Consider the following 17,299-nt stretch of genomic DNA (forward strand, 5'->3'; position numbering starts at 1 on the left):
TATTTACCGTGAACACAGCAAGTCCTAGGCAGACCAATTACTAACATGTTCAATTAAACCATTTGAATGGGAAAAGAAGATGTTCTCCTCTTCATCTACTTCCCTAACACATTCTACTTATAGCAAACCGATTCCAGTTGCTTAAGTAGTATTATTTCTAGGTACCTGAGAAGGGATAGAACCATCCTTTTGGTTCAGAATACTACAGAAAGCAAACTGTAACAGGACCAAGCTAAACAACTCAATAATTGATTCGGCCATGATTCCTGCCACCTATTCTTAGTTACAGGGCGAAACCTTACTCAGAAAAGTATCCAATTCTTTCTCTACGATTGGGTACAAATTTAATCTATTCTATTAGATGGGAGGTGAAGGGGAGAAGGCCACAGCAGGCAGTGTACACCTCGGCAATTATTCCCCGTTACCCAGAGGAAATGCTACTTAAAATTTTTTTTTTTTTTTTAATTTGGAGTTTAATACTAAATTCTGCTTTCTTGGCACATTTCAGCATGAGTAAATCAATACATGTAGTTGGGTCTTTGTCTCCTGAATGGCTGCTCTAATGGGGTAAGTTATCTAAACAAAATAACCTACAAAACATGTTACTACTGTGAGCAGTCTTAATTAGTAGTTAAACTCAAGCCTGATACTGAATGATACGTTATTCAGATTTATAATGCAGTATTCATAGAGCTTGTAAAATTAAAACCTGGGTAATCACATCAAGTGCTAACTAATCATGTTCCTGGTCAAGAACTTACTTTTTAGATATTAAAAAGTGCTTGTCAAGAATATCAGTATCTAGAATTTACAGCGAATTGTGTATGTTTTAATAACAAAAAAAAGAATTCTAATTTTCTTACCCATAGAAACTGTTCAAGAGAAGAAGTTAGCCAAAGAGCCGTGAGGCACTTGGTGGCAGTTAACTACTTGTGTTTTCCATCCTGTCTCTAATTTCAATATAGCATTAGACACTATATGGCCGTGATCTAATTCAAACGCGTTAAAAACAGCACCACCCTGAGTTAGCCTGGTTTTCTGAATGGTTCTGTGAGGAGTAAGACAATGTGACTGGTCTGTGGAACACCACAGTCCTTCTGTGGTGTCCAAATGGACTTTCCTAGAGACACAAGCCCTTGTTAAAATAGTCTAAAATCAGTTCACATACCACTTTCCATTCTGGGAACCTGGCCCTTCTGACCAAATGCGACATGACCGCCTTGCTCAGGTCACTTGTGAGAGGGCTACAAATGGCAAAACTTCTTTTGCTACCCTAAATATTAGCTCACTTAAGATCTGTCTGTATAAAGAGCAGGTCCCTGTTAGAAAAAAAAAAAAAATCAGCCAGATTTTATCTCCTGCATATTTCTTTACCAAAGAGCAAAGCATATTACCAGCATACAGGTTAAAAAGCACGGTTACATTTATTTTGCACTGTAGAAACAATGGAAGTGAATCAGCCAACAAATCCAGTTCCCATGGCTCCACATAAGGAAGAAGTAAACATATTGCCACTTTTTCAGGAAAAGTCAGACAACCATGATTTACTATATACCCTAAAGTAGCTGCCTGCCAATGTCAGTCATTTGTACCACTGTCAAACATGAAAAGTAAAATATACAAATCACATGGATTTCATAATTAATAAAAGAAAATCAGAATTTACTCAAGCTTCCTACAATGTAGAGCATCACACTTTCAAGTTTCACAGTGATTAATTTAACACTATTTTACTGTTAAAATTGTCACTTTAAATGTACGTGTCAAAGCGCTCAAATGCAGCATACTAGTTAAACTTCGTCCAGGAAGGTTCAAGTACTGGCAGCTAACTTAATAAGGTTATTCACCCACAGGGCGTTCAAGAAAGGGCATGCTGCCTTACAAAGAAACCTCACAGGTCAAAGAAATTTCTAGTCTGACCTCACAAATTTCCTACAGAGTGCTCAATCAAGTCCAGAACTGGAGGTCAAGATAAAGGCCATTCCGAACACAAGAATCAACACGACCAAAAATTTCTCTATGTGGCTTTGGCCAAAGTCAAAAGCTCTAGCCTATCAGATTTACTTTGTTCCCTCTGGCACATCCATTCCTTGACTAGATAAGACATCTGAGGCAATCAAGGAGATCTGAATGTGGCAAGAACTAGCAGCAACACGGCAGATGGGCATCTCTGTCCGCGGCAGTGGCTGGTTAAAGGGAAACCCAGATGAAGACTGAAGAGTTACAGACTTCTAGTTAAAACAAGGCAGAAAGTAGCCTTTGATTCTAACACCTTCAGATTATCTTTTTATTCTCCGTAGGTTATAAAATCAAAGTCTCCTTTGGAAAGCAAGGTACATTCCAAATGCTTTATGACTGACTACAAAATAAACTAATTCTTGGAAAACTAAACACATAGAAAACTTTCAAATTCACATTTGAATTTGAAATTAGTGGAGGAATGACAATTAAAAATTGTGACGATTTTCAACTGTGCATTACACTGAGATGATTGGGCACTAAGGGCATTAGGCATTAAGGTGATCCCTTCTTCCCCTAAAGCAGATATTGTGTCTGCTTTTCCCTTTGCACACCCCTGAGTGCCCAGGCTCCAAGTCATGATCCATACTCTTGTGGTATCTATTTAGAATTTGGACCACTCGAGACATGCACCCCTCTTCCCAATAGCTCTGTTAGAATAAATGACATGTTGGTGGTAGTACTGTAACATTCTAGACCCCAGTCAGCATTTAACTTCCTTGTTAAATTAGAATTAAAAGTATTTTAAACATGATATTATCAAAATGCCAAGGAAGATTATTTAGTGTTGTTTTTGGAAGTTACTCACTCTATTATCCTAAGACTAAAATCCATAAACTATATTCTAATCATTGGAGGAATGAGATTTAAATTGTGACAACTTTAAACTGTGCATTGCACTAAGATCATAAATGTTATTAAAGGATCACAAAAGGTGGCATTAACATATTCTGTCCAGGTATTTTTAAATTTTTCTATCCCATCCCGCTCAAATACAGGGGAATTATTTTTTGATAAGCAAGAAGGACATTTTTCATACCATAAGCTGAAAAGAAACTTCTTACAGGTCTAGGTAACTTTGGTCAGCAGAAGCACAAAGCAAACCTTCAGCCTGGCTAAGGCACTCTACTCTGAAATGTACAGAAAACATGCATGGATGACCAAACATGCCACTGCTCCCCAAAAGGCAGCTCAGTGTATGCTGGGAGAAAGGCTAGGGTGTGAACTCACCCCAAAATATCATGCATAAACCTGAAATATCTTTTACACTTTGGAAATGTTATGATAATTGGCATGACATAAATGCACAGAGCTACTTTAATTAACTCTTGCTTCAGGCTTCCTATCACTACATAACAAATGGGAGCTTTCAAGATGCACTTCAAGATGGCAGACTAAACCAAGAAAGAGTCAGCAGTATACTAGAGAAGCACAAACTCACAGTATTCTGAAACAGTTAATTACCGTTTCACTTTTACCTTATTGACAGCCACCTTTCTTTCATCATCTATGTCAATAAAACTGCGTAGGCATAATTCTTTACCACCATAGGGAAATAAGTCATACAGTATAGGCACAAAAGAATTTCCAAATAAATCTAATGCAACAGAAAGAGAGCAGAAACACACTTTGAGGCAAAATAGCCCCAAAATTATAGGACATGACCCTATGCCAGAAGTGCCAGGTATTTTTTTTTTTACTATACTGTACAAGGTGAAGAAAGCCTGTGGTCCAAATGTGTCATTTTTTAAAATATTTATCAGTTCCTTTTTTATATACTACAGATTAATCTCATTCTCATGTACAAAGTCAAGAAAATAGTAAAATGATTAGCCTAGAAATCTTAAAACAAAGCTTTGTTCCCAGTCCAAATTAACACTTTATCCAGTTCAATTCTAAGATGACACAGAACAAAGTATAGAAAAAATTGTGTTACCTTCACTTAATTGGTTCATTCTCTGACCTCCATCACGACAACTTATTAACAAACATGGAATCACTACGCACATTTTCCTGAATCAATTTGTCACCTATTTTCAGTGTTCATTTTTGTCTCAGAGAAGGTCACTAAAAATACCTCAATCTTTACCTTTTTAAAATTGAGTACAGAATCATGAGTTAGCTCCTTGACTCTTCATTTCTAATAACCTAGATGACAATGATTAGAATTTACAAATTTAAAAATTGAAATATCAATTACATAGTTATTTTTACAAAGCAGCAGCAGACAGAAACTTAACAAAGGAATACATTATAATTAAATTTAAAGATGGCCACATTCATAGATAAGTAACGGTTATGAAGGTAATTACATATCAACACAGTGGTGCCTATTTTATCCAAGTGCAATCCATCCAAAAAAAGGGTTTAAGATACACTCTTCATTCAAGCACAAACTTCATTCAGGGGAAAATAAAAGAAAGTAGGAAGTAAATTTCACCACCACCAAAGTAAATGGAGAAAAAGTCAAAAAGAAATAAAGGAAAATATCCACATTCATGAAAAGGTGTGATCTATAAAAATCATACTAAAGTCAAAGAGTTTTTATGTTTGACAGTAAACCTCAAAAATTACTCTAAGTCATATTAAAGGGAGTATGTACTCAGTAAGGCATATATATCAAAAATTTTCTTCAAGAGGGGAGGTGAGCAAGTTGGGGAAGAGAGAAGTTCTCTACGTCTTTGTCCTGAATAAAATAAAAAACACAGTACTCTCCCCTCCACACAGAGAGGCAGAGGGAAAGAGAAGGGAAAAAGGACAAATTGAATCAGAAAACTAATTTTCTAGTGAGGTTCACAGTATGAATTTCATAGTGAGAGGCTCAAGAGATTCCTAATCCCAAAGTAAATTTCTCTTATAAGGAAGTTTATCTATGTTCCTCACAAGTAATTATCATAAGACTGACACTGCCATGTGCATTCATTTTATCATAGTTCACAGGCACCAAATCTCATCAACTTACAGCTGAGGGGGGAAAATGCCACATTTAAACAATAAACCATGCCAATGGGTGAGCTACAATTACAATCCATTCTCAACTAAGTCTCAACAGAATATTTTTCTTTAAAAATTAAACCATTTCCCTTACCAAGACCTATTCCATAACAAAGAGAGCCCGAATACTAGAGAATATATATATATGTATACATATATACATATATGTATGTATAAATACACATATATATATATATGCTTAGCTCTCTTAGTACATTAGGACAATGGCATTTCCATGGGAAAGAGAAAACAGTATTTGGCAAACCTGTATAGTGTTCTGTAATCATTTGGCATCTCTTGCTGAAGGTGACTTGCTCTTACCTTTTCCCTATATTAGACATGGACTACTGATAGCTTCCACAGCTAAAGACTTACTACTAAGTACCAAATATAAAAACACATTGTGGTTTTCTGAATGTATGAACCAAAACATCATGGAATCATGAACCTAAAATTACTAGGAACATTTTGCTGGTCTAATATACATTATGCTTGACCAAAACATCACATGGTTTTATAAAAAATAAAATCAGCTGGGAGTTAGTAGGTTCCAAATCCCACAAATTCAGATTATATCGTTCCTGCTGTACAAGTACCACACACACAGAGTTCCCATGTCTGTTAAGCAGATCAGTTTAGTTCAATGGTGATGGATGAAATATTTACAAGCATCTTATTTACAGTACTTCTTTCTGTAGATTACAGACCAATATTCTTTTCTTCCATTCCTAGTCAATCCGAGTTTGGTTTCCTCAATGAGAAGGGGTAAATCTGAAAATGGTTGCTCAGTTGCTTTACCTGTAGAAAACCAGAACATGAGGCAGTGACAAATACGTACCTAATCATTTTTTAAAGCACACAGAATTCATCCTCTGGAGACAACAATTTACTGATACAGCGAAAATCACCAGAAATAATGAAAAGGTTTTTCTGAGTTAGGAGAGCTATTGAGCTAGATGGCTAAATGAGAGTCTAGAACCCGCCTGCGCCAGTTAGGACTTAAACCTGGGTCTGCTTCACTCTGTTGTTCTAGTCTTTCCGGAGCCCTCCAGACCATACAGAGTCACATCCAAATTTACTGAAGAATTACAGGGTTCGTTGACTTGGACTATCTAGTAGATCAAATATTTACATATATTCAGCTTTTTGTAACATTTCTAGGTAATCATTCCTAATCCTGATGAAACAGTATAAAGCTAGACCTGCCAATTTGGGGAGGTGTAGGCCATAATACTTAGGGTATCCCTAGTGGACAAGCAAGGGCGTGGTTATGTGCCAGTTAGTAAATATCACTTGTTTGATACTTCTTATTTCTATTCTTATTTGTATTATTTATATTTCAAAAGTTCAAGGGGATGTTTTGTGGGTCTTAGCAAGTTTTACCTTCTGGCCAGAAGCTGGGGAAGTGGTAAGAGAGTACAAAGACAGACAAGATACCCCGGGAAATTCTTTCAGTTAGCTTGTATTTATTTTCTAGATTTTTAACAATAAAAATGTAGTGCTTTTGTAATTCAAAGAAATTATGTTTTGGTTTGGTTTAATGTATGATTTTCTGAAGATATGATTCTGAAGGATTATAATAAGTTAAAACAATGATGAAAGACATGGCAATTGTGTTCTACGTCATGCACATGGCTGATGAAATATCAAGACAAAGGCCTACAAGTATTGATACAAAATATATAATGTCAAATTTGCACATACAAAAACAATTACGTCTTCATATCATAATTCATAGACTTATCATTTTTTTCCATAATAATTTCATCTATTTCGTTCCAACAAATGTGGGCTGCTTTAGGGAGAAACACTAAGGGAAGAAAGTCTATGTTTAGCAACATATGCAAAATATAAAGTTGTTATCAAGCATGACAGGTGCCCCCCATTTTAAAAACATGCCCGACAGTATATAAGTAAAGATATTTTGATTTTCAAACTGATTCACAGCAGGGTTCCTTTTAAAACAAGTGTACCAAATGCCAGTATTTTAAGAGACATAAAAATGTGAATACCCTTCTACATAACCCCATTGCTATGAAATTATCCTCAGAAAATAAAGCAAAAGAAAGAAAAAAGTATTATTCAAGACTGTTCATTCCAACATTCTAATAGTGAAAATTTGGAAATAACCTAAATGATTAAAATAACTGGGTCATGATTAAGTAAATTGGGTAATTATTAAGCCATCTCCTTGATGGAATATACTATAGCATTTAAAAATCAAAATTATGAAACCAGGCTAAAATATGTAAAATTACAAAAGAATGTTAATGTGTGATGAAAACGAAAACAAACTGCATGGTTCTGATTTTCATTTTATTATACCTGTCTTAGTTCATTTGTCCTGAAACTAGTCTCTTATTTTAGAAGAGAATATTAAGGTTTGCAAAATACTTCTTAACTCTTTTCTATATTTCCCCTTATTTATTATTTCTCTCGATGAGAGCTCAGGAATAGCACAGATGAAGTAAAACCTCAAATAATGCAAAAGCCTTCCTTTACTCTGAATTCTAACCTCCCTTACCACATTGCTTATAGAATTAGGAAGGGGAAGGAAGGGAGGCAATGCTACAAAACCAATTTCAGTTTCCTTACAAATTATGTTAACAAGCAACAAAAAGGATCCTAAAGCTAAAGAAGCATATATAGAAATAAATAAATAATCAACAAATGGGATTATCTGGTCCTATATAATTAAAAGCACAAAAGTTTACAATTCTATTCACCAAGAAAATGGTTTATATTTCTACCCACTTAAATACAAGAATTCCTTATAATAATTTTCCAGTTTTTAAATTAGTTATAGTTATTATAATGTATTCGTTAGAGAAATAATATATAATTACACACCTGGATATTATCCAAAATTTAGAGAATGTACCAAAATTCTTCTCCAGCTACTGTAATAAACAAACTTTCTTTTGAAATTTTCCCTTAACCTTCTTTCCACTATTTATAAGAACCAAATGGAACTAGTTTTGCTCTAGATTACTCACCACTCGTACTCCATAATGGATGTGGGCCAGAGTGAAAGTAGTTGTTAACGTATACAGAAGAATGCTCTCAACGTAAGAGGCAACTCCAAAGTTTACCACCATGACAACCAAGAAGAGAGGAACCAGCAACCAATTCAAAGTTGGACACCTGGTATTGCTCATTTGACAAACAATCAGCTGACACTTGTAGTTTAAAAAAAAAAAAAGGATAAACAATTAGCTAACCACTTCCAAAACTGTCACTCCAACATTTAAAAAGTGTTCAAGTACAGGAGCCAACACATTTACATTACATTATTAAGTTCCGTAGTCTCAACTGCTCAGGGGCCAACTGGACCTCTGCCCCACTTCCAAACCTATGGACCCTCAGACCATGTGTGTGTAAGAAGAGTCTGGAAAATAATTTAGTAAGGATGTTGTAGAAGGCATTCTTCCACTGGGTAACAGTTTGGGTAAGAGAACTTTCTCTCAATTTTAAGAATCTTACGTTATCTGAAAAATTTCAAAACAGTCTGCCACATACCTACACGCTAAATTTCTTCATGGAGATGAGATAGTACCTCCAATTCAGTCATATTACCATATTTACACCTCAAAACTTCTTTGGCTCCTTTTACCTTACTCAAATACAGTTTTATTCTTTCATAGATACTTTTTATATACATGGAAGCATAAGCTCGGTGGCTAAGTAACAAAATATAAACTTATTAAGGACCTGAGCTCTTAGAACACAGGCTTCCTTGCTATCAAGACTATCAGGCTGTTTTCTCAACTCCTACTGTGTTTCCCCGAAAATAAGACCTACCCCAAAAATAAGCCCCAGTTAAGATCTCAGCCAGATGGACGCATTTAGTGCATTATGATGATGTTCCAGAAGATGACATGACTGTATTTGGATAAATGTAGATTATTGTACATGGAAAAAATAAGACATCCCCTGAAAATAAACCCTAATGGAGCAAAAATTAATATAAGACCTGGCCTTATTTTCAGGGAAATATGGCACTGATCTCTCCTTCCTGTCTGCTCTCTTGCTACACCATAGCAGAGAAAGGGATTTTTAAAAATGTGTTGTATTTATTACATAGTTTTTAAACTCCACGTTGTTAATTTAAAAAGGCAGTGGGAGGTATGTGTGTGTGCCATGTGTTTTCTCTCTCTCAAAAACCCTTTCAGGCTCCCTAAATTAATCAGTAGATCTGCAGCCATTTAAACTACACTGTTAATAATATTTACAGTTTGAAGGGAATATATAAATTATTCCACGAGTTCTTCAGCAGGCAACCAAACCATAAAATTTAAACATGCTATGGTTCCAAAATACTACTGCAATCTCTAAATCCTATTGTTTTTAAAGGAAAAAAATTTTCTGCATGTTCTGTCTTGGAGGTTATTATTGTTTCAAATCGTGGATTACAATATCTCTCAATTAAAATCTGTTTATTCTAATACTGTATATGGTTTCTCAAATTATCCAATTCTCTCATGTATTTCTTATATGAAGACTTGTCAAAGAAAGAACTCTTACTGTGATATTGGCAAACGCTGTTCCAACCATAAAGTAGAAAACCCTAGGATGCATCTCTAAAATATCTGAAGGCGACTGGAGGATCCATGCCATACACAAAATGAACAGCAAACATGGAGAAAAGAAAGGAACCATCGCTTCATAGACTGAAGAGTGTTTCAAGGTGTTATTTTTATAACTTCTGGAAAAAAAATCAAGTAATACAAATACAAAGAACATTATTACATATAAAACTTATACTGTACTTGTATTTTATCGTTTTCAAAGTATTTTCATAGGTATTCTCTTTTTATACTCACCACAATCCTACAGCATTGGTAGCACCAACATTAATCACTAACCCCATTTTAACAGACAGGTTAAGTGAGGATGTGAGATTTTAAATCACACAACTTGCTACCAAGTGACAGGGCCAGGACTAGAACTGAAGTCCTCTGACCCAGTCCCATTTTTACCTGTGGAATGTAAAGGTGAATAAACTTTGGTTTTTGTTCGATGAGATTATGAAGAGGGCCTCCCAGTGCTACTATGATACAAAGTGATACGGAACTTAGACTGCGAATAACCCACATGGACAACTCTCAATGAGCCTGCCCACATTACACTGGTGACCAGGTACACAGAGGGCATTCTGACATTTATTTGTTGGCTCATCTGATCAGAGCCGCAAATTCTAGTCCTGGTTCTGCCACTGAAATTAGGCTCTTGGCCAAGATGTTGCCTCATCTTTAGAAAAGAAGGAGGAAATGACTCAATCTCTAAGGCCTTCAGAGCTCTGAATTTTATGGCTTCTATGAAAGACTGCCAGCTGCAATAAACAGAAGATTCATAGAGCGTGGCTTGACATGGAGAGGATTCTTCAAGACAGATTTGAGAGCTGAAGGATGAAGTGGGAAGTACAAAAGTAGAGGAAAACAGTAGGAGCAAAAATACTGAAGAGGGAAAGAGCAGAATATATTTAGATCACAAAAAGAAATTCAGTATGGCTGCACAAAGGTGGGGAAGTGCGTAGATCAGAGAAATGAAACTCCCCACCTGAGCAACTCACCTCCCCACACCCCACCCTAAGCCCAGACAGGAGTTTCTATACATACTTTTGAGAAGAGTTAGCATAGGTCTAGGGGTTTGGTCCTAAACTGTACAAGCTTAGAAGGATTATTTTTGTTTTTTTTTTGTATTTTATGATCATGGTAAGTAAACTTAGAGATAACCAATATTCAACAGGAACATACTCCTTCCTGGTAGATAGTTTCACTCACAAAAAATGACAAATTAGAAAAGTGGTGGAAAAAAATAATAAGAAAGAAAGAGAGAGAGAGAGAGAGAGAGAGAGAGAGAGAGAGAGAGAGAGAGAGAGAGAGAGAGAGAAAGAAAGAAAGAAAGAAAGAAAGAAAGAAAGAAAGAAAGAAAGAAAGAAAGAAAGAAAGAAAGAAAGAAAGAAAGAAAGAAAGAAAGAAAGAAAAGTGATGAGCCCCAAACTGTAATAAAACTGTAACAAAAGAACGAGTAGTTCTGTGCTATGGTTAAAGTGACCACACAAGCCACCACCAATACCCTATATTATCCTAACCTCGCTAGATTCCAAATACAGGTTTCAGGACCTTTTCAAAACGTTCAGATTCCAAAAGGAACAGAGATCCTAAAACTCATCTAAATAATAATTTCTAAAGGTTTTATTTCTTGCCCAATTAAAAAATAAAGTACTTACCTGTAAAAGTTTAATAAACTCATTGGAAGAGTCACACATAATGCACAACCTAAAAGGAAGAAAATTTAAATTATGATTATTCATGAGTGACTTTTACATATAAAATATGTAATATGTTTAGACCCAATAATTTTCAATTCCAGTTTACTTTTGTAATAAAACTAAATACTAAATACTTTTCTGAACAATATTTACAACTGGAAGGGTGGTTCAGAGCAGACATCAAGGAGCCAGACTGAATGTGAATCTCGGTTGTACCAGCAACTGGTTAAGCGACTTCAGTTAAGTTATAACCTTTCAGTGCCTCAATTTCTTCCTTTATAAAATAGAGACAATAGTAGTATCAACCCCAAAGTTTTGAGAATTAAATGAATTATTACATGTAAAGATACCTGAAACAGTACTTGGTATATAACATACTACTCAATAAGGGTGAGCTACTGGAAGAATGGATGACTAGTGGATTCTGCTGTCTTCCATTTATAGTTACGTTTACCTCCCTAGCATTTCGACTTCTTCCCCTGCCCCATACACTGACTCTTTCCCCTCAATCCTAAAAACAAGGATGGCCTTCCCAAGAAACCCTACGAATGCTTTTGCCCTCACTATTGACTATTTCCAATCATGCCAAAATTTTCTGTTGTCTTAATTCCTCAGTACTCTTTAATTCATTCTGCCTCCCATTCGGCAGAAGTTGTACCCTTGAAATTTACCAAGCTGTCCTGATGAGCAAATTCAATGTCCTTTCTTCATTCTTGTCTTCTAAGTAAGATGCCTCTGTTGACTATCCACTAATTGCAATGCTTTCCTCCCCTTGCCATGTGATTCCCTTCTCCCAATGTTCCTGCTAGACACACAACCATTCCTTTGATGTCCTTTGTTGGCAAATCTACTCCCTGCATATTCCTAACTGATGTTCTACTGTGCTTCTACTCTCTCCCAGGAAAGTTTCTGTGAAGCTTCAATTACAAGCTTCCTGAAGATGACTCCAAATTCTAGTGCATACTCATGGGCAAATCAGACAATCTCTGTGACATCCAGACTCCACAGTTATACAATGTGAATGAGTTAAGTGATTTTCTAGTGTTCCTTGCATCTTTAAAATTCTGATTCTATGATCTATAAAGATGTAAATTCCTGATCTTTCTCTCTTTTAAACTCTAAATCAATATATGTGATACTTTCTGGACACGTCATTTGTCCACAATATATTAGCCTCCGTTTGTCACACAATATATTAGCCCTAGTTTGTCACACAATATATTAGCCCTCATTTGTGCACTCTGGACTCCTGATGACTGTACTTGGCTGGGGGTGGGAAGGTCAATGCAGCTATGGTTGTAAGGCTCAAAGGTTGAAAAACATCCTTTCAGAACAATTATTAAGACATTTTCCGAAAATAGATGAAAAGACTATAATCTACCAAACAGAAATCTCATCTCAAAAGATAACTATCTCTGCTATTTCCAAGTCCAATTGGAACACGGTTCCCCAAGTTAGACCTTGGAATGGAAGGAGTAGATAAACTGTGTCCTCTATGTCCTTAGAAAACGTTAGCAGCTGACTCCATGTCAAGCTGGGGAGTGCTGAAAGGGAGCCAGGGCTAAATGATCTAACACAGAATTACCTGTAGCTCTGAGGTGTTGGACACAGGCTGAGAGAAACTTGCAAAAGATTTGCTACCAAGAGTATTTTGTAGTTTAAAACATCTTGAAATAGTTAAGTACAGTAAGCCTACAGAAAAGCCTGGGCTCTACACAGACTGCCAAAGAAAATGAATGAATCTATTATATCTTCTCTAACTGCCACCTACGGCACATTCTGTAAAGAGTACTTGTTAATTGAAATACTTATCTATTAAACTCTATATAATAATAATGATATTACTGAGAACCCACGTATGCAGGCCTGCTTTTCGTACTGCCACGGGAAGACCCAGGCTTCATAATATAAGAAACTTAATAGCTACAGGAAAATTAGAGTAAAATTCATTAAAAAAAGAATTAAATAGAATGAGATATATTCCAAGGATAACATGGTCACACAAAATATTTTGATTCCTCACATTTCTAGGCTTATTATTAAACAGAACCACCAAGAAAAACATGTCTTAAGGAAAGTGAAAAAGACAAACAAGGGGGAAATTATAATTTATATCAAAAGATCAATGTACCTAATACATGAAGTTTCTAAAAATAAAGAAAATAGATAACAATCCTACAGCAAAAATTGGCTAGATATATAAAAAGTATATAGAAAAAAAGAAACATAAATGGTTCTTAAACACCAGAAAAGTCCTTTCATCATAAGAGAAATGCAAATTAAAACTATACCGATACATCATTTCTTACCTATCTGATTGGCAAAAAGCCAAAAGTTTGACAATATACTATGACGGTGAAATTGTAAATTAACAAATACTTTCATACACAGCGGGTGGGAATTTTAATAAACCCATATGGAAGGGAATATGGGAATATTTTGTGAAATTACATACATTTGTCCTTTACTAACAATTCTACTTCTAGGGATTTCTTTCAAATTACCCTGGCAAAAATATGAAAAGACATATATATGTATAAGACTTCACTGCAGCAATTTGTGTAACAGCAAAAAGACTGGAAATAACCCAAATGTCCACCAGTAGGAAGCTGATGGAATAAACTGTGGTACATTCACAAATGAAGCAGCAGGCAGCTGTAAGAAGGAAGGAGGAAGAGCCTGATGTATCACTGTGCAGTGACCTCTAGGATATACTATTAAGAAGGTGGGGGGGCAAGTACAGTGAAATTGTAAAGCACTCTACCATTTATCTACGAAAAGGGGTGATAATCCCCGCCCCCCACACACACACACTTATATTAAGAAACAATGAAAAAATAAACCTATAATTCAAATCTAAGAATGGTTAACTATGAAAGGAATAGAGGATCATGCGTAGTGATAGAAACTAGATTCCTTTGATTATACCTTGTTTTTACATCAATTTGACTTTGTAGTCATGTGAATATTTTACATAATTATAAACAAAAAATCAATTTTAAAAGAAAAAGTAATCTCTAAAAATCAAAAGTAAAATGAAACAAACTTAAATGTACATATCCACAGTTGGTGGCATAGCCACAGAGTGGTGGTAACCTTAAAATATAGTAACCTGACTGGGAATTTCTAGTAGGATAAACCATAAAGACAAATGGAACCTCAGAGGACCACAGTCTTAAACAACTTTCAGTAATCATGTTGCTGCCTTTGGAACTGAATTCTGAAACTGTTGTATTTTGTAGAATAAAGTAAATTAATTATTTTCTATCATTGAAAACAAAGACTTGTCACAGTTTAAAGTATACAAATGTAAGATCAATGGGGTTAAGTAAAAGATCTGTATCTTCGAATCTGATTTAAAATTATCAGTATGAATTTATGAGATATTTTATTAAGAACAAACTTTATTCCCCTAGTTATCCACTGAATGAATGAATTTCTAAGCAATGATCATCAATGTCTGTTAATACTATAAGGTGAAGAGTTAATGCAAAACTTTGTAATAGATGGTAACAGACATACAATATCTCAACCCTCTGATCACCATTCACATCAAAACAATAGGGCGACAACCTGATATTGTGTGCCTCCTAATGTGATGAATTAGAAATACCGTTACCTAATAAGTATTGTTGCCAAAAAAAAACCCCACAAACTTGTATCTAACCAAGTCGATAGATTTAACTATTAGTTTACAGAAAAAAAGACAAAGGAACATGTTGAATGATACAATGAAAATATAATTAGCAAAATGCATAATACAAAGAAATTTTTTTAAAAAGGTAATCAATAGAAACAGATGTTGCATTTGGCAAACAGACTTTAAAGTAGCTATTTTAAATATGTTCAAAGAACTAAAGGAAAATATGGTGATAATGAACAACAGATAGGGAACCTCAACAGAGAAATGGGAAGAACCAAAAGGAAATTTTAGAGCTGAAAAGTACAACTTAAATGATAGGTTCAATGAAACATTGACAAGATAGCCTTAAGATAGCCATCAGAAACAATGGATGCCCCGGGACATCAGAATGACATGTTCAAAGTGGTAAAAAAAAAGAGTAAAGGCAAAATCAAGATATTTTCACATAAACAAAAACTGAGAGGACACACTGCTACCAGACCTGCACTTTAAGAAATGCTAAAGGAAGGCCTTCAGACTTATGAGAAAGAACACCATGTTTTAAGTCAGATATACAGAAAGGAATGAAGTGCAGCAGAAACGGTAAATATATGAGCAAGTATAAAAGACTATATGTCATAAAATAAACCAAGGGTTATAAGACAGAGGTGCATTTGAACCAAGATTGGCACTGGTATCAAAAACTGTGGAAGGTGGGTGATAGCACATAGGGGTTTATTACATAAAAGTATAAAGAATGGAAAGACTATAGATGTTTAACATTTTTTCATAATAAAAGGAGGGGGAAAATACAAGGGGGAATCCTGCTTTCTATCTTGGTGGCCTGTCAGTTCTACCCAAAGCAGATAACCTTCCCTAATGGCAAACCGAAACCACTCCACCTCCTACTCCCCTTTTCTCATTCCTTGCCTCACTGGAGGCTCTAGTGTACCCCAAGCACCCCAACACTAGCACTAGCAAACATCGGCAGAAACTTAGCAGCTAAGGCCCCACAGCCCTTCTATCTCTGTCTACTCACATCTATTACAGGAAAAGCTACTTTATGTATTTGCAAAGAAACGTGTGCACTTTTGTTTTATTTCAGAGGGAAGAATTCAGATAAACTTATGAATTACAAAGAAAAGTAGGTACCTATTAAAGTACCGTACCCAGTTAACGTTAAAAAATATTTCACTTAGGAGGATCCCACCTTATCTTTAAATTTAACATTTAAATGTAGAAGAATGCAGCTAAACTGCCATACAAAGGACAAGTTGCTTAAATCAAAAGATTCACTATATGGTAGGAGATGAAAACCAGCTAGCCTTTCAAGGTTTTGGTATTTTCTATAGATACCAGGTATTTACCATAGATACCAAAAAGTGCACATCGGGTGGATTACAGCAGGGTTCCTAAAATATATGTGGTCCAGAGCCACAGAAAAAGACCCAAACCACTCCTTTTCTAAAAGTCAATGCCTAATGTACCATCTTCTCAGCTGTTTCTAAACCTTACCTAAGTCCCATTTCATTATTACCAAAGTTCACCAACAGAAAGAGTTGTTTTTTAGATAAGGGAACAGAGCAATAGCCAACAAGCATGCTTTTTTACTTCGACAAAGGTCCTTAGTGCCACACCTGACGCCCCAAAATAATCCAGATTCCTCTTCTTTCTTGCCTCTCTCCACAGAAAACACTCTCCCCACTCAATCAATCATCCTGTAGATACCCCCCTTAGCTAAAATCAAAAGGGAAACATTACCATTATCAAAAAACTTGACCCACCATTAACCAGCATAAGAAGGATACCTGAGCTGAAGAGAGGCTCAATTTTTGGAATGGATGTATTATAATCTCTATGTTTCATCTATTCTATTTCCTACAAACTAATACTTTTCAGCTTTGAGATAAACAGAAAACCTATACCAAATGTCACCTACACATGGATCCTCCGATACAGTCTAGATTAATTTGAATAATTAGTTTACAAGGTTTGTGTTATCTATTTTGGTACTTTCTTCTGATTAGAAATACCTTGATGCTGAACAACAACAACAAAAAAAAAACCCACAAGACAAAGAAACCTTATTTTTCCTTAATGATTAGGTTCAAATCCGACAGGGGTGTGGGATTGTTCTGCTTGCTGCAGGGCAATGGGGGAGGAAGGGTGTTGCTGCTTGTTATAATCAAACACTGGCTTTTATAACAAAGTGATGTTAAAACAGGCTTCAACATGGAGCTTCTTACCAATAATCATTGCAGTGAATAGGTCTCTATATAAGAAATTAAACAGGAAAGGTTCATACCAGGCCTCAACTCCCACAATCGCAGTCACTATGTAGACAAAAGAAATAGTCTGGAAGGAAAATGCAGACAAAAGCACACAGAGGC

General features: G+C 35.6%; 1 protein-coding gene across 1 annotated transcript in view; it reads right to left on the reverse strand.

Annotated features, from left to right (window-relative positions):
• Positions 1-3,037: 3,037 nt before the first annotated feature.
• The window catches only part of SELENOI (selenoprotein I), a 36,407-nt gene continuing 22,145 nt past the window's right edge, over positions 3,038-17,299 (reverse strand). Inside the window, exons 6-10 of the mRNA XM_081069007.1 lie at positions 17,156-17,264; positions 11,246-11,294; positions 9,538-9,718; positions 8,010-8,192; positions 3,038-5,811 (exon numbers count right to left, since the gene is read on the reverse strand). Coding sequence (XP_080925133.1) covers positions 5,713-5,811; positions 8,010-8,192; positions 9,538-9,718; positions 11,246-11,294; positions 17,156-17,264 — 621 coding nt within the window. The 3' untranslated portion in view covers positions 3,038-5,712. The remainder of the gene's footprint in view (positions 5,812-8,009; positions 8,193-9,537; positions 9,719-11,245; positions 11,295-17,155; positions 17,265-17,299) is intronic.

This window comes from Rhinolophus hipposideros (assembly GCF_964194185.1).
Source record: "Rhinolophus hipposideros genome assembly, chromosome: 12".
Classification (NCBI taxonomy): Eukaryota; Metazoa; Chordata; class Mammalia; order Chiroptera; family Rhinolophidae; genus Rhinolophus; species Rhinolophus hipposideros.